The sequence below is a fragment of the Medicago sativa genome, chromosome 4 (genome assembly GCF_051527215.1).
Source record: "Medicago sativa cultivar Bolivia chromosome 4, Bolivia_mono, whole genome shotgun sequence".
NCBI classification, from domain to species: domain Eukaryota; kingdom Viridiplantae; phylum Streptophyta; class Magnoliopsida; order Fabales; family Fabaceae; genus Medicago; species Medicago sativa.
Genome location: NC_140752.1, coordinates 86,523,457 through 86,549,396, shown reverse-complemented (window position 1 = coordinate 86,549,396; position 25,940 = coordinate 86,523,457). Strand labels below are relative to the sequence as shown.

The 25,940-nt window shown below is 33.4% G+C and overlaps 3 protein-coding genes across 3 annotated transcripts; 1 reads left to right on the top strand and 2 right to left on the bottom strand.

Annotated features, from left to right (window-relative positions):
• Window positions 1-10,261: 10,261 nt before the first annotated feature.
• LOC146933153 (cysteine proteinase inhibitor 4-like) lies at window positions 10,262-10,606 on the top strand. Its single transcript, XM_085707814.1, has one exon. It carries the CDS (start codon window positions 10,262-10,264, stop codon window positions 10,604-10,606), a length of 345 nt encoding a protein of 114 aa, XP_085563940.1.
• Window positions 10,607-13,972: 3,366 nt separating this feature from the next.
• On the bottom strand, window positions 13,973-16,222 carry LOC146933152 (REF/SRPP-like protein At1g67360). Its single transcript, XM_085704878.1, has 3 exons — window positions 16,051-16,222; window positions 15,734-15,967; window positions 13,973-14,582 (listed from the first exon to the last, which is right to left on the bottom strand). Exons 1-3 carry the CDS (start codon window positions 16,066-16,068, stop codon window positions 14,139-14,141), a joined length of 696 nt encoding a protein of 231 aa, XP_085561004.1. The 5' UTR covers window positions 16,069-16,222; the 3' UTR covers window positions 13,973-14,138.
• A 6,373-nt stretch (window positions 16,223-22,595) lies between these two features.
• Window positions 22,596-24,594, bottom strand: LOC146933151 (cytochrome P450 78A5-like). Its single transcript, XM_085704877.1, has 2 exons — window positions 23,545-24,594; window positions 22,596-23,378 (listed from the first exon to the last, which is right to left on the bottom strand). The coding sequence occupies exons 1-2, from the start codon at window positions 24,523-24,525 to the stop codon at window positions 22,767-22,769; spliced, it is 1,593 nt and encodes a 530-aa protein (XP_085561003.1). The 5' UTR covers window positions 24,526-24,594; the 3' UTR covers window positions 22,596-22,766.
• Between the last annotated feature and the right edge of the window lie 1,346 nt (window positions 24,595-25,940).

Below are 25,940 nucleotides of genomic sequence, written 5' to 3'. Positions count from 1 at the left end.
GGCGTAAGCTTCAATTTCCTCGCTTGATGTCTAACCCTATTTCCTTTGGAAGAAAGTCTCGCAAACACTGCTAGATCCATCAGGCTTAGAAATTTTGGAAGACAACATTATTCATAGAGAACTTTGTAAAAAGATCGAAGATTCGTCTGTGCCTCGAGTTGGAAACCTTCATTAGTGAGATTGCAGGTTTCCAATGCCCCTTCTTCATATTATTTAATGGAAAATGGCTTATCTCCTTGAGACAACACATTTCTACCATGGAGGTAATTCTTGCAATTAGCTAGACCAGCTTGATAAACATCTTTAGAAATTTTGACTGAAAGTGACTTACTTTTCTAACAAGATTTTTGGAATTGATTCAAAGAAACATAAATTTTGTTGAGGAGAACCTTCACAAAGCTGCAGTTCATGTCCTAGAGAGGGGTCACATAAGGTTTTAGTGGAGTGAAGGCAACACAAAGCCAATGACAGACAAACGCCACAACGGGAGCAGACATAATTGGTTGCAAACCAACGAGAACCGACACTTAAGTGGTGCAACACGATGATCCAAGAGCTAAGCACAAAAATTCTCACTCGCAGAGATAACCTGTGACGGAAACATGGACTAAATTACAATAACAAAACTAAACAGCTTCAAGAAAACATATTGTGAAATCAAATTGAAATTGCAACCCATAAATCGGAGCAGAACAACACAACAAACAAACTAAACATCAGGAACCAACCAACAAACATAAACAAATTCGGAGCTTTAATCGAACCGAGATCTTGAACATGAACTTGTAGAAAGAGGACATAAATTGAAATTTGAGAAAGCTCAAAACCTACTTCTACCAATTCAAAATAAATACTCTTGATTTATATTTCAACTTAAAACACTAGATTTATTTAAGGCTAAAATATGGTATTGGTCCCTGCAAAATGGACCAGTTTTGGTTTTAGTCCCTACAAATTTTTTTTTATAGTTTTTGGTCCTGCAAAAATAGGCCAGTTTTGGTTTTAGTCCCTGCAATTTTTTTTTTATAGTTTTTGGTCCCTGCAAAAAAATTTCTTTTTGGAAATAGTCCCTGACCCCAGTTATGTGATGATTTGTCACTTTTATAAATTAAAAAATAATTACTGTATCTGTTTTATTATTATTTTTTAATTAAAAAATAATTATTGTTATATAAATTATAAAAAATAATATTCTTTTTATTAAGTAAACACATATGTACAAAAGTGACAAATCATCACATAATTGGGGTCAGGGACTATTTCCAAAAACAAAAATTTTTGCAGGGACCAAAAACTATAAAAAAAAATTTGCAGGGACTAAAACCAAAACTGACCTATTTTTGCAGGGACCAAAAACTATAAAAAAAAAATTTGCAGGGACTAAAACCAAAACTGACCTATTTTTGCAGGGACCAAAAACTATAAAAAAAATTTGCAGGGACTAAAACCAAAACTGGTCCATTTTGCAGGGACCAATACCATATTTTAGCCTTTATTTAATTTTATATTTTATGCAAATACTAATTACGAGTTCTAACATGAGTATTTTTTTTTTCTTTTATTATTTTTGAGATACACACATTTTTAATAATTATTATGTATTACACGAACAATAATCTTTTATATATCTAATCCGGAAAACGCTGAAAAAGTACCTTAGTTATGTTTTAGATTAGTGCCTTTTATATATCTCTTTCTTTCAAAACAAATGGAGAGGATCTTAACTTTTTCTTTGAGTCAATATCCTTTTTATTTATTAGTCTCTCCATTTCTTTCATTTGAAGAGATAAAATCACAAAAAAGTTTGAAATTAATTAATAGTAGTGAGACCCACTTAGTTGTAGGACCCACTTCATTTTTTTATGTATCCATCTCTCACTAAATAGCATTATCCATTTATTCTCACAAATTATGATTTTTGATGGTTGTTGCTATCCATTTATTCTCACAAATTATGATTTTTGATGGTTGTTGCTAAGTTGTATATGGATTGTCTTATTCCCTCCCCGTTTCCTTTATGTTAGAATCATACAATACCAAAAGTCCCAAACTAAGGAATTCTTAGGTTTAGTAATATTGTTTTTCAAAGAAAAATTATTGATACCAATAAGCGAAAGAAAGGCTAATCATGTATTTTTAAAATAAAATAAAAAACTCAGGAGGCTATTATAAGCACTAAATGATATTTGTAAGCACTTCAATGTTACTCAAGTGATGATAATGGTATATTTTTTGACACCTGAGTTAACTTAGTAGCAACAAATAAGGTTAACATCTCAAATTGACTTATTTTAGCATGATCATACATATCCACTGCGACACTCTATTAAGGGGGTCAGATACATTAGTACATTACTCATGTTGTGCATAAGAGACAAATTCCATCTAGGTCACTGTTGGAACACTAGTTAAAGTCTAGTGAAAAAATTGGAAAGAAAGAAAACACTATGAGAAACTAGTGTGTGGGTATGTGACTTAAAAATGTCCCACATTGGAGAGTCACCCCAACTAGTAAGTGTTTATATAAGGGTGGGGTGACCTCCAAGGGTGTGCCCTTGGGGTACCCATTTTTGTGAACGGGTGAACGCTTACAAAATACATATATCACACGCGCGGCGACGACGCCGCCGTCCGTCCGACCGGCCGGGCCGGGCTTGGGCTTGGGTCGTGGGTTGGAAAATTGATATATATTTTTTTGTCACTTGAAAATGTTAAATTAATTAATTAATTTTTCATTATACGAAAGCGTTCGCGTAACAAATTGATGTGTTACATTTCGACCCGATCCAAACCAGTATCCAGAAACTTCCGGATATTTCCAATTAAAGAAAACGCGTTTGCATTGCTTAAGGATTAAGCAAACTTAATCCCCAAGTCACGCGTAAAACGCGTTTGCTTAAGGATTAAGCAAACTTAATCCCCAAGTAATTCTCGCGAACTCTGCCTATAAAAGGAGAGCTCCCCCCACTCATTCTTCACACCAAAATCTCACAGTTGATGCTTCCTGTGCGATTTTCTCTCTTCTCCCTTCGATTTTAAATCGTTCTTCTTCTTCTACTCCTTTCTGTCCCATCGGTTTCAAATAGAGCGGCTACGTACCGTATCGAGTGGCTTCGATCATACGATTGAACCATACTTTGAGGTGTAATTCTCGAGCGACTATATACTGTGCAGTATATACTCGTAACAGTGATCTGGGCTGTTTTATCCTGGAGACGGCGTGGTTGATAGTCTACCTTGCACAAACTAGGGTAGTGCCGCGAAACGTCTTGAAGAAAGCGACCTGGTCGTGACTCACCCAGTAATTTCGTTCGGTATAATTTTTAAATCGAAAAACAACAATTTTAAGAGGTTTCTGAAACCATGAATACCAACAACGAAATTACTGTATCTGGAACAGCTGTCGATTTCAACAAACCGTTTAAGTTTCACGGTAGTAACTTCAAGCGTTGGCAAACAAAGATGATGTTTTTTCTAACTACGAAAAAGGTTGCCCACGTCTTGAAGGATAACATACCCGTGATACCATCGATGTCGGTTCCTATGGAAACGACTAGTAACGGTAAGACAGTAGTGGCTACAGATGCTTCTATATCTGCAGCAAATGCTGAGTTGGAAAGGCTTACTGCCGAACATGCTGAAAAGGTGAAACAGGCTGAAAAGGATATACTCCTCTGGAAGGAAGAGGATTACCTGTGCAAGAATTACATATTGAACTGTCTTGCGGATCATCTATATGATCTGCATCTGATTCATAAGACAGCTAAGGATGTTTGGGATGCTCTTCAGAATAAATATAACACTGAAGAGGCTGGCTCAAAGAAATTTGCTGTGAGCCGGTACCTAAATTATAAGATGAACGACGAGAAATCTGTCGAAGAACAATCTCAGGAGCTTCAGAATATAGCTCATGAGATTTTTGTTGAAGGAATTCAATTACCTGAGCAGTTTCAGATTGCTGTGATAATTGATAAACTGCCCCCTGCTTGGAAGGACTTCAAGAATGCCCTTAGGCATAAGACTAAGGAGTTTTCTCTTGAAAGTCTGATTACTCGACTTCGTATTGAAGAAGAGGCAAGAAAACAAGAACTGAATGAAGAGGTGTTTGCTGTCTCGAACAGCAACACTAAAAAGAAATCTGTGGGTGCTGTTCTGAAGCCTGCTGGCAAACAATTTAAGAATCAGAACCGTCCTGCAAATAAGAATTCCAATCGGAATAAGAATGGGAACCCACAAAAGGTCCCAAGAGCTCAACCATCAAAGAATGACCCTGCTCAACCGTTTAATTGCTACAATTGCGGACAACCAGGTCATATGGCACGAAAGTGTAGAAACCCATCCACTCGACCGGCTCAAGCTCAGGCTCACTTGACAACAAATGAGGAGCAGCCGTATACTGCAATGATAACTGAAATCAACATGGTGGGTGGATCTGATGGTTGGTGGATAGACACTGGTGCATCTCGCCATGTCTGTTATGAACGTGCTATGTTCAAGACATACACTGCTGCTGAAGATCAGAAGGTGCTGTTGGGAGATTCTCACACCACTGAAGTTGCTGGAACCGGAGATGTGGAGCTGAAATTCACCTCCGGGAAGACTCTCATATTGAAGGATGTGCTGCACACTCCTAGAATTAGGAAGAATTTAGTTTCTGGTTTTTTACTGAATAAGGCTGGTTTTGAACAAATCATAGCATGTGATATGTACTCTATTACTAAGGATATGGTTTTTGTTGGGAAAGGGTATGCTACTGATGGTATGTTTAAGTTGAATCTTATGAATAAAATTTCTCCTTCTGCTTATATGTTGTGTGATTTTAATATTTGGCATGCACGACTCTGTCACGTTAATAAACGAATCATTTCTAATATGAGCAATCTCGGTTTAATTCCTAAGTTATCTTTGAATGAATTTGAAAAATGTCAATTTTGTAGTCAAGCAAAAATAACAAAAGGATCTCATAAATCTGTAATAAGAGAAACCGAACCATTTGAATTAGTACATTCTGATATATGCGAACTTGATGGTAACTTGACTAGAAACGGGCAAAGATACTTTATAACTTTTATCGATGATTGCTCTGATTACACTTATGTGTATTTAATGAAAAACAAAAGTGATGCGCTTGATATGTTTAAAATTTTTGTCAAAGAAATTGAAACTCAATTCAATAAAAGAATCAAGCGCTATCGTAGTGACAGAGGCACTGAATATTTATCACACACATCCAATGAGTATTATAAAGAGCACGGAATCATTCATGAAACAACTGCACCTTACTCTCCTGAGATGAACGGTAAAGCGGAAAGAAAAAATAGAACCTTTACCGAATTAGTAGTTGCCATCATGCTTAATTCTGGTGCAGCGCCTCATTGGTGGGGGGAAATTTTATTAACTGTTAGCTACGTGCTAAATAGAGTACCTAAAACTAAGAACAAAATTTCTCCTTATGAAATTTTGAAGAAAAGACAACCTAATTTGTCTTACATTCGAACATGGGGCTGTTTAGCCTATGTAAGGATTCCTAATCCCAAGAGAGTCAAACTTGCAAGTAGAGCCTATGAATGTGTATTCATTGGGTATGCCTTGAACAGTAAAGCATATAGGTTTTATGACCTAAAGGCTAAGGTGATCATAGAATCAAATGACGCCGATTTCTATGAAACGAAATTTCCCTTTCTATCAAGAGATAGTGGGGGTAATAGTGGGGGCGGAAACATGAACACTACACCTGATCACAATCCAGTAATCAGAAATAGTGATGAAAACATCATAACTGATGTTACAGAACTTCGAAGAAGTAAGAGAGCAAGAACTGCTAAAGAGTATGGACCTGAATATGTGGTCAATACATTAGAAGAGGATCCATCAAATCTCAAAGAAGCTTTGTCTTCCTTGGATGCAGACTTATGGCAAGAAGCCATAAATGATGAAATGGATTCTCTACAGTCTAACGATACTTGGCACTTGACTGAACTGCCTCCAGGCTGCAAACCAATAGGTTGTAAATGGATTTTGAAAAAGAAACTGAAACCTGATGGAACTGTTGACAAATACAAGGCACGCCTTGTAGCCAAAGGTTTCAGACAAAGAGAAAATATAGATTTTTTCGATACCTACTCACCAGTTACTCGAATCACATCCATAAGGGTACTAATTTCCTTGGCTGCTGTTTATAACTTGATAGTACACCAAATGGATGTGAAAACTGCTTTTTTGAATGGTGAGTTGGAAGAAGAAATCTATATGGAACAACCTGAAGGTTTTGTAGTCCATGGACAGGAAAGCAAAGTATGTAAGTTAGACAAATCTCTGTATGGTCTAAAACAAGCCCCTAAGCAATGGCATGAAAAATTTGACAACTTAATGATTTCGAATGAGTTCAAAGTGAATGAAAGTGACAAATGTATCTACTACAAGTATGATAAAAACATTTGCACTATCATATGTCTATATGTAGACGATCTACTCATATTTGGGTCAAACATTCCTGCCATAAATTCTGTGAAATCACTGTTGAGTAACAACTTTGATATGAAGGACCTAGGAGAAGCTGATGTAATTCTTGGCATCAAGATTACTAGATCAGATAAAGGAATTTCCTTGGATCAGTCTCATTATGTTGAGAAGATATTAAGGAAATACAACTACATTGATTGTAAACCTGCAAGCACACCTTATGATCCAAGTGTAAAACTTTTTAAGAACACTGGAGATGATGTTAGACAAACTGAATATGCGAGCATCATTGGCAGTCTCAGATATGCCACTGATTGTACTAGACCCGACATTGCCTATGTCGTGGGACTCTTATGCAGATTTACAAGTAGGCCAAGCAAGGAGCATTGGCATGCTATTGAGAGAGTCATGAGATACCTGAAAGGGACTATGACATTAGGACTGCATTATCAAAAATATCCTGCTGTACTTGAAGGGTACAGTGATGCAGATTGGAACACCTTGTCGGATGATTCCAAAGCGACCAGCGGCTATATATTTAGCATAGCTGGAGGAGCTGTTTCTTGGAAGTCTAAGAAGCAGACCATTCTGGCTCAGTCCACAATGGAATCTGAGATGATAGCACTAGCTACTGCTAGTGAAGAAGCAAGTTGGCTAAGATCCTTGCTAGCTGAAATCCCTTTATGGGAGAAACCGTTACCAGCTGTGTTAATTCATTGTGATAGTACCGCGGCTATTGCAAAGATTAAGAATCGTTATTACAATGGTAAGAGACGACAGATAAGGCGAAAACACAGCACGATTAGAGAGTGTATCTCTAATGGAGCGGTTAGAGTTGATTTTGTACGTACGAATGAAAACTTAGCTGATCCTTTGACGAAAGGACTTAATAGAGAGAAAGTCCGAGAAACATCCAGTAGGATGGGACTAATGTCTATAGCCCACTAAATGATGGTAACCCGACCTATATGACTGGAGATCCCAAGATTTAGGTTCAATGGGTAAAAACAAGTCATGAAGTGGTAGAACATGCTATGAGAGAAAGAATATAGAAAGCATGATCCTGCAGCGAAAGAAGGATGAGTTAATAGTAACTCTTAATGAGATCTATACTCTAATTGAGTGGGGTACACAGCTACAGGAGTACCCTTGATAGACTCACCTATACGAATGTGGAACTTAGGCCGGTCCTATGGAATTTTGAGGCAGAATTTCTAGAGCATTCGTTAAAACCGGGATACACGTGCAGGGCCTTAAAACGCACGAGCTTTTAGAATACACCTATGAAAAGGTTTGTGTGTGGATTCTATGTCTGAGATAGAGTTCAATGCTGTAAGCAACTCTTGTTAAATCAGAATACCTTCCACTATGCAAAGGTTCAAGTTGTTAACAACACCTTTGTATATTAGCAAATCTTATGGAAACGTTTTACGTTATTTCTCGAAACCATTTTGAAGTCAAGTGGGGGATTGTTGGAACACTAGTTAAAGTCTAGTGAAAAAATTGGAAAGAAAGAAAACACTATGAGAAACTAGTGTGTGGGTATGTGACTTAAAAATGTCCCACATTGGAGAGTCACCCCAACTAGTAAGTGTTTATATAAGGGTGGGGTGACCTCCAAGGGTGTGCCCTTGGGGTACCCATTTTTGTGAACGGGTGAACGCTTACAAAATACATATATCACACGCGCGGCGACGACGCCGCCGTCCGTCCGACCGGCCGGGCCGGGCTTGGGCTTGGGTCGTGGGTTGGAAAATTGATATATATTTTTTTGTCACTTGAAAATGTTAAATTAATTAATTAATTTTTCATTATACGAAAGCGTTCGCGTAACAAATTGATGTGTTACATTTCGACCCGATCCAAACCAGTATCCAGAAACTTCCGGATATTTCCAATTAAAGAAAACGCGTTTGCATTGCTTAAGGATTAAGCAAACTTAATCCCCAAGTCACGCGTAAAACGCGTTTGCTTAAGGATTAAGCAAACTTAATCCCCAAGTAATTCTCGCGAACTCTGCCTATAAAAGGAGAGCTCCCCCCACTCATTCTTCACACCAAAATCTCACAGTTGATGCTTCCTGTGCGATTTTCTCTCTTCTCCCTTCGATTTTAAATCGTTCTTCTTCTTCTACTCCTTTCTGTCCCATCGGTTTCAAATAGAGCGGCTACGTACCGTATCGAGTGGCTTCGATCATACGATTGAACCATACTTTGAGGTGTAATTCTCGAGCGACTATATACTGTGCAGTATATACTCGTAACAGTGATCTGGGCTGTTTTATCCTGGAGACGGCGTGGTTGATAGTCTACCTTGCACAAACTAGGGTAGTGCCGCGAAACGTCTTGAAGAAAGCGACCTGGTCGTGACTCACCCAGTAATTTCGTTCGGTATAATTTTTAAATCGAAAAACAACAGTCACTTTTGTCCTCCAACTTGAGTCGTGGAAGTTCTGGTCAATCGACTTTATAATCATCTTGTTACATACAACATTAGAGCGACAACAAACAGTTAACTCCATATTTGTGGATCATCGTGGTTTCAAGTCGAGTGACGATATACACCACTATAACTATGACACTTACTTGACACACTATTTAGCATTCGCATGGTGGATCAATCCAATATAAATATTAGCCCTGATATTTATACATATGTGAAAACATGACATCTCATATTAATGACCCGTAAGATGTGACAATCAGTCTACTTATATAATAATCTCTATGCATTTGCTATCTCCCACTTTAAAACAAAGGTTGACTGCAAATACTTTTAAGAATAATGTTCTTATGATTAATGAGGCCACAAGATAAGTCACACTTAATGTTCCAATAAATAAATTAATTATTTTTGGTAATTTATTACTTTGAGAAAAAAACATAATAAAGAAATGCTTTATATTATAATTAAATAGTTTGATAAAATAATAGTATATGATCATACGTGATCAGAAGGTGACTACCGGTCCAATTGAATGTGGTGGTTGTGAGTTTTTGCTGGTTGACTGGAACGGCGATGGTGTGTCTACCTGCAGACACTCTGACGCTCAAGTCAGTATTGAGTCATTAAGGGGGTTGAGAGAGTTAAGAGATCCTAACCTCGAGAACTGTTGAGAGTCCCCTTTATATAGAGGGGAGGAATGCAGGAGCCGTTGTATGCCCCCCTGGGGAGGAGGTGTGCTGCGAGTAAAGTTGCCCAAATGCAGGATTGGGTCAGTTTGTATTGGGCCTATGTAAATGAGTTTTTTGAGCATTTGATCAGTCCAAAACTATATCTATAAAATAAATTTAGATAAAATAATAAATAATTTTTTTCATAATTATTATTAAATTTGAAATAATATAATATGATATAATATAACAGATTTGACTCAATTGAGTCAAAACAATATATTTTACTTTTTTTAGAGGTTCAATAGATTTGACTCGATTATAGTTTTTTTTTGAACAATTGACTTGATTATAGTTATTTCCACTACTGAAAAAATTTCCTAACTTGATATAATGTGTGTGAAAATATAGATAAAAAAGAGAATGGATAATATAATTTGTATTACAATAATTAAATGAATTAATATTAAATTTTTATGTAATCTTTTTTATGTAACATATTTGACTTAGGTTGAATAAAAAAATATATTTAACTTAATTATATTTATTTTCACAATTTTTTTTATTTTTTTTACGAACTTGATATAATTTGTGTGCTATAAATATAACAACCTAACTAGCTAAGGCTTACTCACAACAACAAAATTTGTTAAGCTTGAAAAGATAACAATTACAATACAAGAATCATGAGATTTCAATCTCTTGTTTTTATCCTCATTGTTCTATTTTCCTTGGGGGCCACAAATCAAGCTATACCACCCGGTGATTCAATCCCCATCAACATAAAGGATCCACATATAATTCGTATCGCTGAGTATGCTATTAATGAGCAGAACGCGGAAAATCCTAAGGTGGAACTGAAGTTGGAGAAAATCATCAATTATGTATCCCTAATTGATGATGAAGGGACTAGCTACCACCTCACCCTTTCTGCCAACAATGGTTCTGCTTCTAACAAGTATGAAGCTCATGTTTTGGAGAAGCCAAATGAGACCTTTTACCTCACCTTCTTCAAACTTATTCATGCTTAAAGTATTAAATGTTGCTTATTATATGATCATATAGAAATAAAATTTTGTGTTTAATATATCAAAATGTATTGTAGATCCAAATAAATGATAAGATCGTTTAACTATGTTTAAACTTCCTTGGGTTATGATTTTCTAAAAAGTTCATTGAATATTTTACTTCTGAGTGTTTGTGGATTTTAGAAAAAAATTTGTAAATACTTTTGAAATGGGATAAAATATCGTTGACCAACAAGAAAAAACAATTATATTCGGCTATAGACCAGTGTTTGCCATAGCTTGTTCTAGCAAATCATGACTTTGCAGTTTCTGATCATGTCAAATTTTAATCATCATAATTTTTTATAAAACCTTTTTTATAATATAAAAATATTTTTTTAGTTAACACTTATTATCATCTTTAATGACACTATAAGGAAAAGATGTATATACGTGAATTGATATGGAATAATATTTTTCTTATTCATGTAACATGTTAATATACAAGTGTATATGGATCTATGTAATAAAGCCTAGCCTATAATTTGACTATAACATTAAAACTATTAAATCATTACATAAGTTGACTACTGTATAAGGAATGTGTCATGATTTTCTTCTTTAATTCCATAATCTGCCATTCATTAGCATAATGATCCTTGCTTTGATTTTCTTCATTTGACCATATTCCATAATGTACATTTACATGCTAACGATCATTGCTTTAATTCAGTAAGTGTTGACCACATTCCATAATACTCCCAGGTCCTGTTTATATGAGAAACTAGGGTCAACAAAAGTGGATGTATTTGGTCCAATTTTTTAACTAGATACATTAACTTTTGTTGATCAAAATTTCTCTTATAAATAGGACCGGAGGGAGTATACTCCTAACAGACACGGTTTAAAAAAAAGTCTCAATTTGACATTTCTCAAAAAATAAGTAGTAATCGTAATTTTTTTTCTCTCTATCAAAAAAGTAATTTTTGTTTCCACAAAAAAAAAGTTTTTTTTTCTGGAAAAAAAATCCGTGTATATATATTTTTTAGGGAAAAAAATCCGTTTATATCAATATTGAGATATAGACCGAAATATTTCAATTTATTTTTGTTAGTACTCTTGTCTGTGAATATGACAATCAAAGTAAACTCTCGGTTTTTCCTTCAAAAAAAAAGAAGTAAACTCTCGATTTCTTGTAAAAAAAAAGAGTAAAGTCGATTTAGTTTTTTAAATACCAATATTTTCCTATTTAGTTCTTAAATTTTATAACGTAATAAGAAGTTTCTAAAATATTTAAATCACATTCTCTAACATCTTAACAACAAAGGTTGACGAATAAATTATGGCATACTTCATAGACTTCTTATTATTTTTATATATTTATACTTAATAGATTAAAAAGATACTTTGAAAATTAAGTAGGAGGGATAATATTAATAATAATCGAGTTCATTGCCCCTCTTCAAATCTCCTTTAGTCCTAATAGAGGTGCGTCTCATAATGTAATAATCGCTCAAGAAATTGTTCATTATATTACATGCACAAGAAGAGAGGTAAGAAAACCTTTTGATGCTTAAAGTTGACTTCGAGAAAGTTTGTGATAGAGTGTATTGAGATTTTCTAAGGCTAACCCTTTTGGAATTTTGGTTTCCCTCGTATCATTATAAACCTTATTATGAGATGCATTGCATCTTCCTCTCATTCTCATTCTCTTAGGTTGCATTACCTCCCTCCCCTTATTTGTGTAGTGGATGGAAAATATATATGGGTTTCATAGTGGCTCTCATCAAATAACAAGTAGGAATGATAATTTAATAGATCTTACTTGGATTTCATGAAAGAAATCCATCAAATAATATCAAAAAGTGTTACAAAGTGTGTGTTCCTATATCTCGTAGTATTGAAGATGATAAAGTTAGAAGAAAGTGTAAGGAGTTGTTAAAGATGGAGGTGGACATGCATAGTAGGTGATGACAAAGTAATGTGGGGGAAAAGTAAGGGATGATGTTGCCTCCAAGGTTGCCCATCTTTTGTTGCTATAATAAGGATGGGTGTTTACTGGGAGAATGAACTTTTCATGTGAAAACTGGAATTTTCACGTGATGAAATTATGTTAAAATTGTATGTTTTTGTCCTTCAAATTGAATAAGTTGCTGTATATAGGTGAATATTTAATATGTCAACAAATTTCAACAAACATTTTCATTTCTTATTTATATCTTGAAATAAAAGACAATGAAGCATAACTGGGCATGAGCTTTAAAACAAGTCTGCAATAAAAGGCAATAACTGGTATATGACACATAAAATGGAAAACGAAGTTGTATGGTGTGAGAAAGCCAAAAGATGAGTCTGACTTTTTGATTAATTCTACGTGTTGTTATTGTCATTGTGCAAAAACTATTTTTACATCATTCAAAGGTCAAGACAACTAATTCCGAATAAAGAACAAAGCCAAGACTAAACAATGTAACTAAAAACAAAAATTATCACAAATTTATTAGAGTATGTGTTAAGGCTTTTTTTTTTTTTTTTTTTTTTTTGTTGAGGGAGTATTTGTTAAGACTTTGTCTAACATGTATTATGTTCAAATTAATTATTACTTTTTCCTGTTATGAAATGTATAGGACTTTAGGTGTCCATCCTGAATCAATACTCGATCCAAAAGTCATTTGGTCCAAGTAGTAAAATTTATGTGGGGGTTCCATAGTGGCTCTCATCAAATAGCAACTATTAGGACTTGTGATTTAATGGATCTTACTTAGATTTCATGAGATAAATCCATCAAACAATTCAAAAAGTTTTACAGGGTTTGTGTTGCTATTTCTCATAAATAAAAATGGGTGAAGTAAATGGGAAAAAGCTAAGAAGAGGCTGACTATGTTAGGCAATTAGGCAAGATCCTAAGTGTAAAGAAGAGATAGTGTTAGAGAAGATCATGAAGTTAGGAGAAAGTGTCAGATGTGAACTTTTCCATGTGAATTCTGAAATTTTCACGTGATGAAGTTATGTTAAAATTATCTGTTCTAAACAAAAGTTATGTTAAATTTGCCAAGTTCTGTCAACAAATATCAACAGACTTTTTCATTTCTTAAATCTTGGAATAAAAGAAAAGGAAGCACAAATGTGCATCATGTTTAAAATAATTTCAAGTGTGCAAGAAGTAAAAATAATAGGAAGTAACTGATAAGAAACCAAAACATGTAAAACAAATTGAAGATGTATAGTGTGAAAATATTCAAATTAGTTTTTTTCCTTTTTCCTGTTATGAAAGGTTCAGGAGGTGTCCATCCTGGACCAATACTCAATTGGTCCCAAAGTATAATCAATACGGCCAAAACATAATGAAAACAATATTTTATGCAAGAAAAAAACAAAACAAGCTTCATATTTAACTCAGAATTGGCATGATCATTATATGTTCCACAGACTTTGTTAATATTAAGCTACATAGTCTGTTCTCATAATTTCTTACATTTCCATTCATACCTACACACCCTCTACATCTTTCTCAACCACATTATGTGAAGAAAATAGCTAGTAGTAGTACTAGTACTCAATCAGAAAAATCTTCAACAGAAGATGTTTCATGATCTGCACTCACATTAACTTCTCCTTGTTTAAATGCCTTGGCTATTTCATCAATAGGAATCAAAGGCAAATATCCAAACAGTGTGTATCCCTTTCCAGTAATGTCCTTAACAACATGGTTGTACTTTTCTGACCAATGTGCAGCTGTTGGAACTGCCATCTCTGCCACTGCATGGAATGGTGGATAGTGGTTGAGACCTGACCATAGTTTTACTGAACCAGTAAGCACAATTTGTTTAGATTCTGTAGCTACATAATTTGCAGCTGCTTTTGCCCCACCAGATTGAGCCTCATTCACTACTTTCTCAGCTTTGTGTGTCGCTTCTTGAATCAAACTTTTAGCTTGATTTGCTACTTGCTTTACAAAAGTAGGAGCATGCTCTTCAAATTTGTTGGTTGCTTCATCCACCTGTCACAATCATAAAACAACAGTTTTAACAAAAAAATGTTTAACATTGTCATAAAACAACACTTATTAATGGTATTTATAAAATGTTATCACCAACAAACTGCAGTTGGTACATATGGTTGGAAGATCATCCGTTCACATGCGACGTGACTTGGGTTCAAATTCAACATCTTATCGTTGATAGGTTATACATAAATTCTATTATAGTGCCTCAATTCTCAATGAGTTAGGTGTGGGATGGTAGGTTATGCATAAATACTAATGTAAAGCATAAATTCCCAATGAGTTTGTACAAAAAAATGTTATCACTAGCTTGTTGATTACCAATTTTTGTTTTTGCTTTATATCTAAAAGTGCGTTGGGAAATTACATACATGTTTGGTATCATAATTTGTTTGTCAAAACCACGCGGTGAGTCACCGTGATTTTCAAGGACAGCACTTGGGTGACATTGTAGGGCCAATATGACATTGACATCACAATGTCACCCAAGTGTTGTCAGATTTTCAAAGGCTACACTTTGTAGCCTTTTCAAAATCATTGTGGTGACTATCATGATTGTGACAAAATCACCGTGATACCAAACATGCATTCAATCAAAGAGAATAAAAGGACACAAAATACATATCCATAGAATTTTTAACAAAACTAGAGAATGAAGTAACATTAGAATCATATTGCATGCATGTCAAGTTTCAAGGCTTTCTTCTGTTGAAAGAGAACTTATTAGTTACTCCCTTCGGTCACATTTATAAGCAAAAATTTACTTTTTAGGTTTATTGAATACATAATGTATTTGGTCTATATATTGACCAAATACATTAAGTATTGAATGAATCTAAAAAAGTGTTTTTTTTCTTATAAATGTGACCGGAGGGAGTACATGTTCTTATAATAATGTCCAAAAATCAGAATAAAAAACAAACATTGTTACTATAGATGCATGCAAATAACAGGTTCATGTATACAAAAAGAGGTTGTTGTTTTTCCCTGATATTCATGGCAGAACGTAACAAACAGATCTGATCCGAATTCAATTACAAATGATCATCATCAGAAATAACATCAATAGAAACACAAATTATGAAGGACCTTTTGTTGAGAATTTTCATAAAAGAAACAAAAAAGAGAGTACTGAGATAGAAAGAGACCTTGTTGTCGAAAAAAACAAGGAGATCTTGAGGGAGAGGCTTGAATTTGTTGTAAACAGGACCGAGAACGGTAGTGACAGTACCTTCAACGGTTCCAACAGCAGATCTCAAAGGTCCTGAGTTTTGTTTTGCATAGTCATACAGACTCGACATGCAAACAAAAGCATGAATGGCAGCAATTCTCACAAATCCAAGATGCTTCAGTTTTTCATGATCATTTCTCTCTACATCCATCTGCACAAATTCAATATATAATAAATTATTAGATTAGATCTATATTATAATAATATATGTGCATTCATGCAATGTAAATTAACCTGTTTGGTGGTGGTCATTGCTTCCTTTCTTTGTGTTGGAGCTTATGTTTTTCTCGTCAGTTGTTACTGGTTATAAGGAGGAAGACACGGTTGGAATGTGATATATAGAGGTGGAAATTGGAATCAAAACAAAAAAGCAATGAAATAGGGGCCAATGTATTAATCTTGAAATACTAAAATGTATAATCAAAGGTGGATAGTTAAACACTGTAGAAAACTGGAGGTATCTCCACTGGAGAGGATCCACTCCCTCTATATTGTACGTCTTGACGTTGATTCCTATGCCCTCAATAAATAAACCAAAAAAAAATTAATATTGCATGGTACTCCATCATATGTCGTGGAATCGGGTTCCATGAATACAGACACTTTTTGTTAAAAAAAAATGTATGCAGATTGCAGACACTTTACTCTTTTCTTTTCTTTCTTTCTTTTTTTTTTTTTTTTACCGAAAAATAACACTTCACTCTTACTATTTTTTGGACTTTCTTTTCTTTCATTAAATACTTTTAGGGCACTTTTGATGTGCATGTATGATAGAGAGGGTTCAAATATGAATATAAAACAAGATGATGATAAAATAAAATATAGACATAATAAATACTTATATGTTTGATGCACACAAACATAAAAAAAATGTTTGATGCACACAAATAATAGACATGATAAATTATTGGGAAAATTAAGTTCATTTCTCGTTAGGTTTACTAAAATAATGTCGTCATCCTTTCTAGTTTTAAAACTTACACTTTTCTCCTTCAATTTTTTATCAAATGGATAAACATATCTCTTCTCTATTAATATCGTTAATTTTCCGTTAACTTTCTTTTACGGAGAGAATTACCTGTTGATGGGAATTCTTGAATTAAATGGGATGAAAAAAAGAAAATTCTCTATTATTGAATCCACCATTCAACAAAAAAGATTGGCTCAAGCGATTATCCCCGTGTGTTGGGGACATGATGGATGTTCAAGATAAATTTGTTGCAGACTGAAAGAAAGTAATGATATCGAGCGCAATACAATCATTGATAGATGAGTACAAAGAAAACAACAATTGACAAAGAATATATTAAGTAAGATTATCAAAAAGTATCTCAATCGATGAACTAGGCGCACAAGAGATGCCCTTTCGACCGTATTTTGTTCATATGCATGAGTCAGAAATCAAATCATTGACCATCTGTTTAATGAGCCTAAGTCTCTTACCACTTAGACCAATGCATTGTTGATTTATGAATATGTAATCTAACAATTGCTTATTTTTATGTGAAAATTGTCTTTCACACTTCACACAATGCTAATAAACACCATGAAATGACAAATCTAACCTCAAAATACCACCAAAAAATTCTAAAAATCAAATAAAACTAATGCAATTTTTTTTTGGATTTTTCTGAGAATATGAAAAATTAAAACAAAAATGAAAAATTGGTCTAAACGATGGAATTTTGGATTTTGAGGGACGGAGTCCCATAAGAAGTTCCTTCTAAGGGTGTCTATATCGTTGATTTTTTTTTCCTTCTGATTTTCGAAGGAAATTTCAGAGCAATTTGTTCAAGTAGCCCGAAAACTGGATGTTTGACTAAGAACAGCTAACAATGACCCAAAACAGAAGGATGAGAGTTAAAAAGATTAATATTGTCCTTAAAATGACTATCCATGTTACAAACATGTTTAAAATTTGTGTTGATACAGTTCGGATTACCCTTCAAAAAATGTGTTTAGGGGGTGTTCGGATTCTATATAATCCGAAAAAATCAAGGAGCGCGCGCCCTATTTTTTGAAGTTTTCAGATTATAAAATCCAAATTGGTGGAAAAACTCATTTTTTTTCAGCCTATAACAAAGGAAAAACTCAGTTCGGATTCTAAAATCTGAAAAATCACAGGGACATTTTTGGAAAAAAAACACAGGGCGCGCGAGAATAGCATAGGGTGGAAAAAGTAATAGTCATAAGTTTTTTTTTTAACCAAGACCAAAAATCTACACTTAACAATTGCTCACAAACACAAAAAAAATTGAATGATGGTTAATTGCCCTTAAAACATTTTATAAATCAGTCAAACCGATTTTAAAGGTGATTTACTTGATTTAAAAAGAGCTCTAACGACAATTAACTCTTATTCGGTGCTAAATGACAATTAAACACCGTTCTTTCTTTTTTAGAGGGTCTAAAGAGCAGCTGCGAATTTTGTATTATATTCTTCCTTGCGTTTGGCATTTGTTCATAGTAGAGTTATGAACTCAACTTTAATACATCACAACTTTGCAAAAAAAAAAACTACGAACTCGACAACAAAATTTGTGATAAATGAATTTTAGCAAAAATAATTTAGAAAAAAATAATTTTATAAGTAATATTACGTATTTGATTTTTCTTGCTTGAGTAACATCAACATCCCACTAAAAATAATGTCTAAAATACAACTTAGTAAAGTCTCATAAAAATGGAGATTAAGATGTTACAATCCTTATAAGAGAACAGACAACCACACTTGTTCGTCTTACAAAAATAAACATTACTGTTTGGTTCAAAAAATAAGATGTCCTAACACTCATTAAAAATTTCTAAATGCATCTATTCTTTTGGAGTTAACACTATCAACGACAAGTTAATCATAAAAAATTCCCACAAAAAAAAGTTAATCATAAAAAATAACACAATACAACTGGAATTCTGTTCCTAATCTCCATTAGAGAGCTTGTAACAAGCCACCTTCTTGGACCTTCATGCAAATTCACTTGTTAAAGTTTCACATGTGATGTTATATGGAACAAGTTCGCATATGTTAGTTTCTTTGCTAGCAATATGGGACTAAAACACCATATTTTCACTTTCTACTCTTCAAACCTCATTTGCCACTCACTTGTAATAATATTACTTGCAGCTCCAAGGAGTTCTATATGCAAAGCATTGGTGCTGCTAAATAAAAAATCATGTTTGGGAGTTCAGTGTTCTGTTTAAATTGCCAACCTAGTATCAAGAGCCAAAGTTGAATTAAGATGACATCAAGTTCAATTTCAACAAGTGCAATCAACGTTTTACAAGTCTGATGGAAGAACAACTTTGCTATGTGGAAACGGTTACTGGAACTATGCTTAAAATCTAGTGGCTATGGATACATTTTAGATAATGATTTTGTTGAGCCAACAGAAAAAGAAAAAAAATCAAAAGTCGAAAAGAGATTTAGATAACATATCTTTAATCAAAGCCTTAAAGCATTAGGTAAATAAGTCACATCTCTTATATATTCAACATTTAGTTCATTGATAATCGACGTGATATTAACCGCTCACACTTGAACCCAACACTTAAATGTCAAAAACAACAAGCATTGAAATATTGTTGGTGTGTTTATAGATATGACTTAATCTTCATTGGCAACAACTCCAAATTATTAGCTGAATTCAAGGATTACGACTCAATTTGAAATACATGGGTCTGATATCTTACTTATTGGCCATTGAGGTTAAACAAATGTCTGAAGAATTCTAAAATGAAAATCTGATAATTTATGGCATGGCAGTCTTGGACATTTCAAAGGGGCAAAGAAACAAATGTATATATAATCTCAAATTTATTAATATCAATTAATCAATAACATTCCTGGTGAACGGATAATGCAGAATCTTCGTAAAATTTTGCATATAAAACTATGAAATAATGGTACAAGGACTGAAAAAGAATATGTTAACTTTAAGTTCATGCTACTTGGGGCCCCAATTCAATAGGACAAAAGATTTGTGGAGCATTAGCACGGTTATTGGAAGTGTGAGTATGTATGTACTCCTTCTTCAAAAGGAGGAATATAAAGGGATTTGCCTTTGTTCATAAGAAAATAATACGAGAATATGACAATGATTCATATAGATATTTGATACTGGAAAAGCCAAAAACTTTGGGGACGTGACTTAACTATCTTTAATTACTTTAATTAGTTTAAAGAATCTGGTTTTATAGAAGACGTCATGCTACCTCTCAAAAACAATAAAGATATCATGGATTCATACTATTTGACAATTATAAAATGAATAGCACGCATCCATTTAGAAAAATATTAGTTATTTTTCTTCTAACATTTCTCTAAAGACTTGAAGCATTGACGGAATATAAGAACGACATTCAGAGTTTGATACTAACAATATACTAACATCTAGCATTTCTTTATAAAAAAAATTATATACACAAAGTAGATTATGGATGTCGCCACCATTAAAAAAAAAATTATCATTCAAAAAAAATTCTTCAAATTTTAAGTATTAAACTTGTTCCAAATGGATATCTCAACTTCTTTTAAGAAATGTAGAGAAGCCTTTCAAATGTGATCCTCTCCGTTTAAAGAAATAAAATAAAAAGATAACCGATTCCACAATCTTCAAATCTTTTTTTTTTCTTTTCTTTCCAAACTTCTTTCTATATATCTCTCTTTAAATGAGACAATCATTTCTTTTAAGAAATATAGAGAATCCTAGCTAAAAAAATAAGACTCCAAAATTCCACTCACCAAGAAAGAAGTGGATTAATGCTATTAGCGTCCATTCTTCTCAAAATAGTGATATTTTTTATAAACAAATAATTGTAGTTAAATTTGTTGGGGAACTTAGAATTTCAGTAGCATAGAGATCGAATATTTGACATTCTACTATAGACGGTGCATCCCAACCCATATTCCTGAAAAGTTCCTTTCTAGACCAAAAAAGTGATTTCATTTCAGATAATTTATTTTTAAAAAAATTGTAGTGTTGCAAAATGATATTGATTGCTTCTATATTTTACTTGTATTACATACCAAAATTGGATCATTTTAGATACCTCCGGAGGTAAGTAAAGTCTCCGAAATAATACAAATGGGGATTTAAATTTGAATTTTTTTAAATAATTCATTTTTAATATAATTTCTTTAACTACTCGAGTTTTTTTTAAAGAAGAAAACTTATATCATTTTATTATAAATCATATCGGTAATATATATCGGGATTTCATTTTACTACTCAAGCTCAAAATTGAGTTTCTAGTGAGCTAAATTGTTCTTCTTTCTTTTACTTGTATTATATAAAATCATTTGCCTTTAAATCAAACAAAAACTCACTTGAAATCACAGATTTGAGACGTGATTATAACTTAGATATTTGCACTCATATAAACACTTCATGAGTTTTTTAATTGTCTGTTTTTTAGGCTTATTGGAAGGAAAAACGACATGCGTTTTTCACAGGTTTAAAATTGAATGCGTATAGTAGTTACGTACACAAGGTCATCATAAACAAATAGACAACCAAAAGTAGAGAGACCCAAAGGTTTTGAGACGTGATTATAATTGACATAAAGGCTTAAGCTTTGGCCAGTGACCTAGTGGTGGGACATGCCCACAGCAAAAAAGTAAATACTTGATCTTGCCCTTTATATATTTTTATATTTATATGTATATTCCGAAAGCAATTGATTTGGAAGTCACCCTCTTGCTTGGTTGTTTTTACTAGAGTGTAAAATGAGGATTAAATTAATGTTTTTAATTTTGTCAATTTAGGATTCGATATGTTTTATTTATAATATTTATATTTAATTTATTACCTAATAGTTGATTTTTTTTAAAGGTTAATTAATAGTTTATATTACTTGTTATTTTATACTCTAAAATGAAATACTCATTTTAGAAGAGTTGAATCATCTTTCATTTTGATCTTTAAGATCGTCTCAGATGGAACTCAAACAAAACACCATTAAATTTTATTGAAAGTCCAAATTTACTAGAAATCAAACAAAACACCATTAAATTTTATTGAAGGTCCAAATTTACTAGAAATCAAAATGAAAACATTTACACATGCCAAAAATAATCTTGCCCCTAGTTTTATGATGTAAACTTAAGCTTAAATGTAAAATAAAGTTGAATTCTTAAGAGAAAATTTGTCTGGTCCGACCAAAAAGTAGTTATACGGTAATTAACATTGAAGTTTGTCTCTATATAATGATATAAATAAAACTAATTGTAAATATACACACACACAAAATAAAACTTTAATTATCGGTAGACACCTGAAGAAATAAAATATGTAAAAAATCGTAAATATATTCATGATTTTCCGTATTTGGTATACACCGGTTAGTAAGCATTAGACTGTTTAATCCGCATATTTATGTTGTGTTGTGTGTTAATCATAATGTTTTTTAAGGGAAAGAGACACGGGTTAGTTCGAAGTATGACCAAGAGAAATATATAAAGTACAGTCGAGAATCGTTTCAAAATTTTGAATTGAGATACAATCCAACCGATTAATAATTGATATGAAACAAAAGCATAAAAAATGAACCAAGCTGTCATGAAAACCAGGGAGAGAGAGGGAGATATATAAAGAGAGAAAGAGAGAATAGACCGGGAAATATTCATTAGATGAAAGAGAAACAAAATGAACATCACAAGCAATTTCACTACATTACAATTACGATTATTACAATAATTTACATTTTATAATTTGGAAGAGACACAATTTGTTAGTAAACTCCCACTACTTATTATTGCAATAATTTGATACCCTTAGAAATCGTGAAATAAGCATTATTATAGAAAACTCATCGCCAAATATTGCATTATATACTTTTAAGGTAATATCAAAGGTCCTAAATTAAACAAGGAGAAAATACTTTCAACTTTTAATATTAAACATGATATATATTAGTACATTGACGATAAATCCATATTCTTGTTGCTTATTTCACATGGTCGTGCTCTTACGACGAACTACTGAACATTTCAGAGGACTCTTCATTTCAAGAGAAAGCTTAAGACTTTCTGAAAGATCCACAGGTACTTGTGCTGGAAGCCACACAAAATTATGGAGAAGTTGTGCTAGCCAGAGATGAACCGTGGCTAAGCCTAAGGCTCTTCCCGGACAAACCCTACGACCTGCACCAAAAGGTGCAAGCCTCAAGTCTGAACCCATAATAGAAACATCTTCTTTTAGAAATCGTTCAGGCTTAAAACTCAATGGATCTTCCCAAATAGAGGAGTCATGAGATATAGCCCACATGTTTACCATTGCTGTTGTACCAGCTGGCACAAGGGTTTTATCTACATGAACGTCATGGACTGCAAGGCGGGCCCATGATAATAGTGGGCCCGGTGGGTGCAGTCGAAGCACCTCCTTTACTATGGCTTGAAGGTAAGGGAGATTAGGAATGTCTGAGTCTCTTACATGACTGTTTTGGCCAACACAAATGTCAATCTCTTGACGGGCTTTCAACTGTATGTCTTGGTGTAAAGCCATCCTTGCCATGGTCCATTCAAGGAGTATAGCAACTGTGTCTGTTCCTCGAAATATCATTTCCTACACAAAATAGCAAACATATTCATGCATGGCTATATAAGAATCAACTACTTAATTAACTCTACATGCAGAATATATATAAACTAAGCCGAAAAGAAGAAACAAATATCATATAAATAATATATAATTATATAATCACTTGATGAGAGAAGAATTAGAAACTTACCCATAGAATTGCCACCATATCGGAATCACCTAATCTTTCCTCTTTAGGTAAAGATAACAAAGTGCTTAGAAAATCATTATCCCCAATAACCAACTCTTTAGTTCTTTTTCGTTCTTCCACAATTTGACCAACCACACTAGTGACCTTAGCCGCCAATTTATGACACCTTCTCTTCACACCATAAAAGTCTAAAAACTTAAAATGAAAATAATCTTCCAAATTAAACTCAGCAATTAACTCATACCCTTCCTTAACCATGTTTCCTAGTTCCTCACTTCCTCTTAAACTCAAACAATTATAATTGCTAATGGAACCAAACACACTCTCCAAAATATTGCTAAGAGATCCTTCTTGCAATATCCCTCTAACTTCCACCACCCCTTTCTCCTCCATATCCTTTAAAACTTTCACCACCATTTCATCCGTCACGCGTTGCCGGAGACTCTCCAAGCCAAGAATTCTCCTTGGAGAGAACATATTAAAGGCTGCAATCCTTCTTAGTTTTCGCCAATAAGTTCCGGAAGGAGCAAAACCGATGGCACGCTCGAACATAAGCAAGCGTGCCGAATCTTTGATCGGACGGTCAGAAAAAGACGATCCGAATAGAATTTCTCTTGCAGTTTCAGGGTGACTACTTATAACAACTCGTGTGGCTCCTAGACTTAGCGCCATTAATCTCTTAGCTTTGAAAGAAGTGGCTAAGGAAGCGAGTTTTGTGTGAGCTGAAGATCCCATTTGAGGTAAAGTTCCCAATATAGGCCAGCCCATAGGTCCAATGAGTTTTGTGCTTTGTTTATAGTTCCTCCATGCAAAGCCTCCAGGGGCAAGCCAGTAATTAATTAGAGAAATAGTGAGGAGGGTGGAGATAAAGAGAGTATTAATTATTAGAGGCCAATAGAGGGTGGTTAGAAATATTGATCTAAGAACATGATAGACAAGTGTTGTGATTAGGAGCCAAAGGAATGTTAGCGTGGGTTTCATGTTTGGGGAAGTTTTTGGAAGAGGAAGTGGAATTAATGGTTAAAGGACGTGTGTCATGAGGCTATATATACACCATGTGGGGATCAACGGTTGTATATATAGGGCTTGGAAAGTGATTAGCTAGGTTAAACATCCTTGGTTAAGAATGTGACCATGGTTAACTAACAACTTACACCCCTATCTCACATTGAAGGTGTAATTTTTGTTCATAACTATTGGGACAACCTAAATATACAAAAAAAAATATGAGTATTGACATAAAAACTAAAACAATAGAAAAAGAAAGTAAAAACATAATGTGAGCATAAGAGAGAAAGTTATCATAAAAATTGTTAAAAAAAGTTGTTTCTCTTAAAAAAAAATGTTTAGAAGGAGATTTAGAGTTCGATATATATTGCTAAAAAATATCTCTCCTCAACAAGCAAATTAAGTATTTACTTCATTTTTAGATAAATATTATTGAAAGTTTTTACGCACATACTTAAAAATTAGAATAAAGAAAATAGTTTTACCAAATTATATATTTTTACTAGCTATTAATGTGTTTTATATTATCATTAATCCAACAGTTGAATAGAGCTATAATGCTTAGTAATAGTAATATACATATTATTTGCACACTAAGATGCAAAGTTAAGACGATTTAATCAACAAAAATAAAGAAGTTAAGACGTGTATACATACCTATAAATATACTAAATATTCTCAGCAATAAGTTATTGCACCATAACATGTCACTTTGTGTTTTTGTCACATGTCAGGATCTGATGACCTCTCCCACATTACCACGTATGTCTTTCCTTCTTTAATTTTTACTATCTTTTAAGCACCAACATAAACATAAACATAAAAGTGGTTCCAACGTTTTTAAATTATCTACAATTGTTATGGTGGTTTACACTTAAGCATCCTAATCTAATGAATAACTTAATTAAGCGTTTATAATATATATATATATATATATATATATATATACTCCCTCCGTTTCAAAATACATGTCCAATTTTTGCAATGTGCACTATTCATTTGACTTACTTTGACCATATTTTTTAACTAATGTATAAATACAAATATTGGCATGTAAGATGTTGTTTGATTTGTCTCGACAAATATTTTCAAAATATTAAATTTTTATAATTTTTTACTTTAGATAATTAAAGAAATTAGCTGTCAAAATTGTGCATTGGCATATGTGAAGTGGTTGACTTGGACATGTATTTTGAAACGGAGGGAGTATATTATAAAATGTGGATAAAATTATTTTTGGATAAATACTCAATGATGTCCTAAATGTGTAACAAATACTCCCTCCGTTTCAAAATACATGTCCAATTTTTGCAATGTGCACTATTCACTTGACTTACTTTGACCATATTTTTTAACTAATGTATAAATACAAATATTAGCATGTAAGA

Excerpts from the sequence above, each read along its gene's own strand:
- LOC146933152 (XM_085704878.1), bottom strand. Across the intron at positions 14,583-15,733 it reads TTGTTTTTTTCGACAACAAG|GTGGATGAAGCAACCAACAA; the intron begins GTCTCTTTCTAT and ends TGATTGTGACAG.
- LOC146933151 (XM_085704877.1), bottom strand. The coding sequence starts at position 24,525 with ATGAAACCCACGCTAACATTCCTTTGGCTCCTAATCACAACACTTGTC. Across the intron at positions 23,379-23,544 it reads ATATGGTGGCAATTCTATGG|GAAATGATATTTCGAGGAAC; the intron begins GTAAGTTTCTAA and ends TATTTTGTGTAG.
- LOC146933153 (XM_085707814.1), top strand. The coding sequence starts at position 10,262 with ATGAGATTTCAATCTCTTGTTTTTATCCTCATTGTTCTATTTTCCTTG.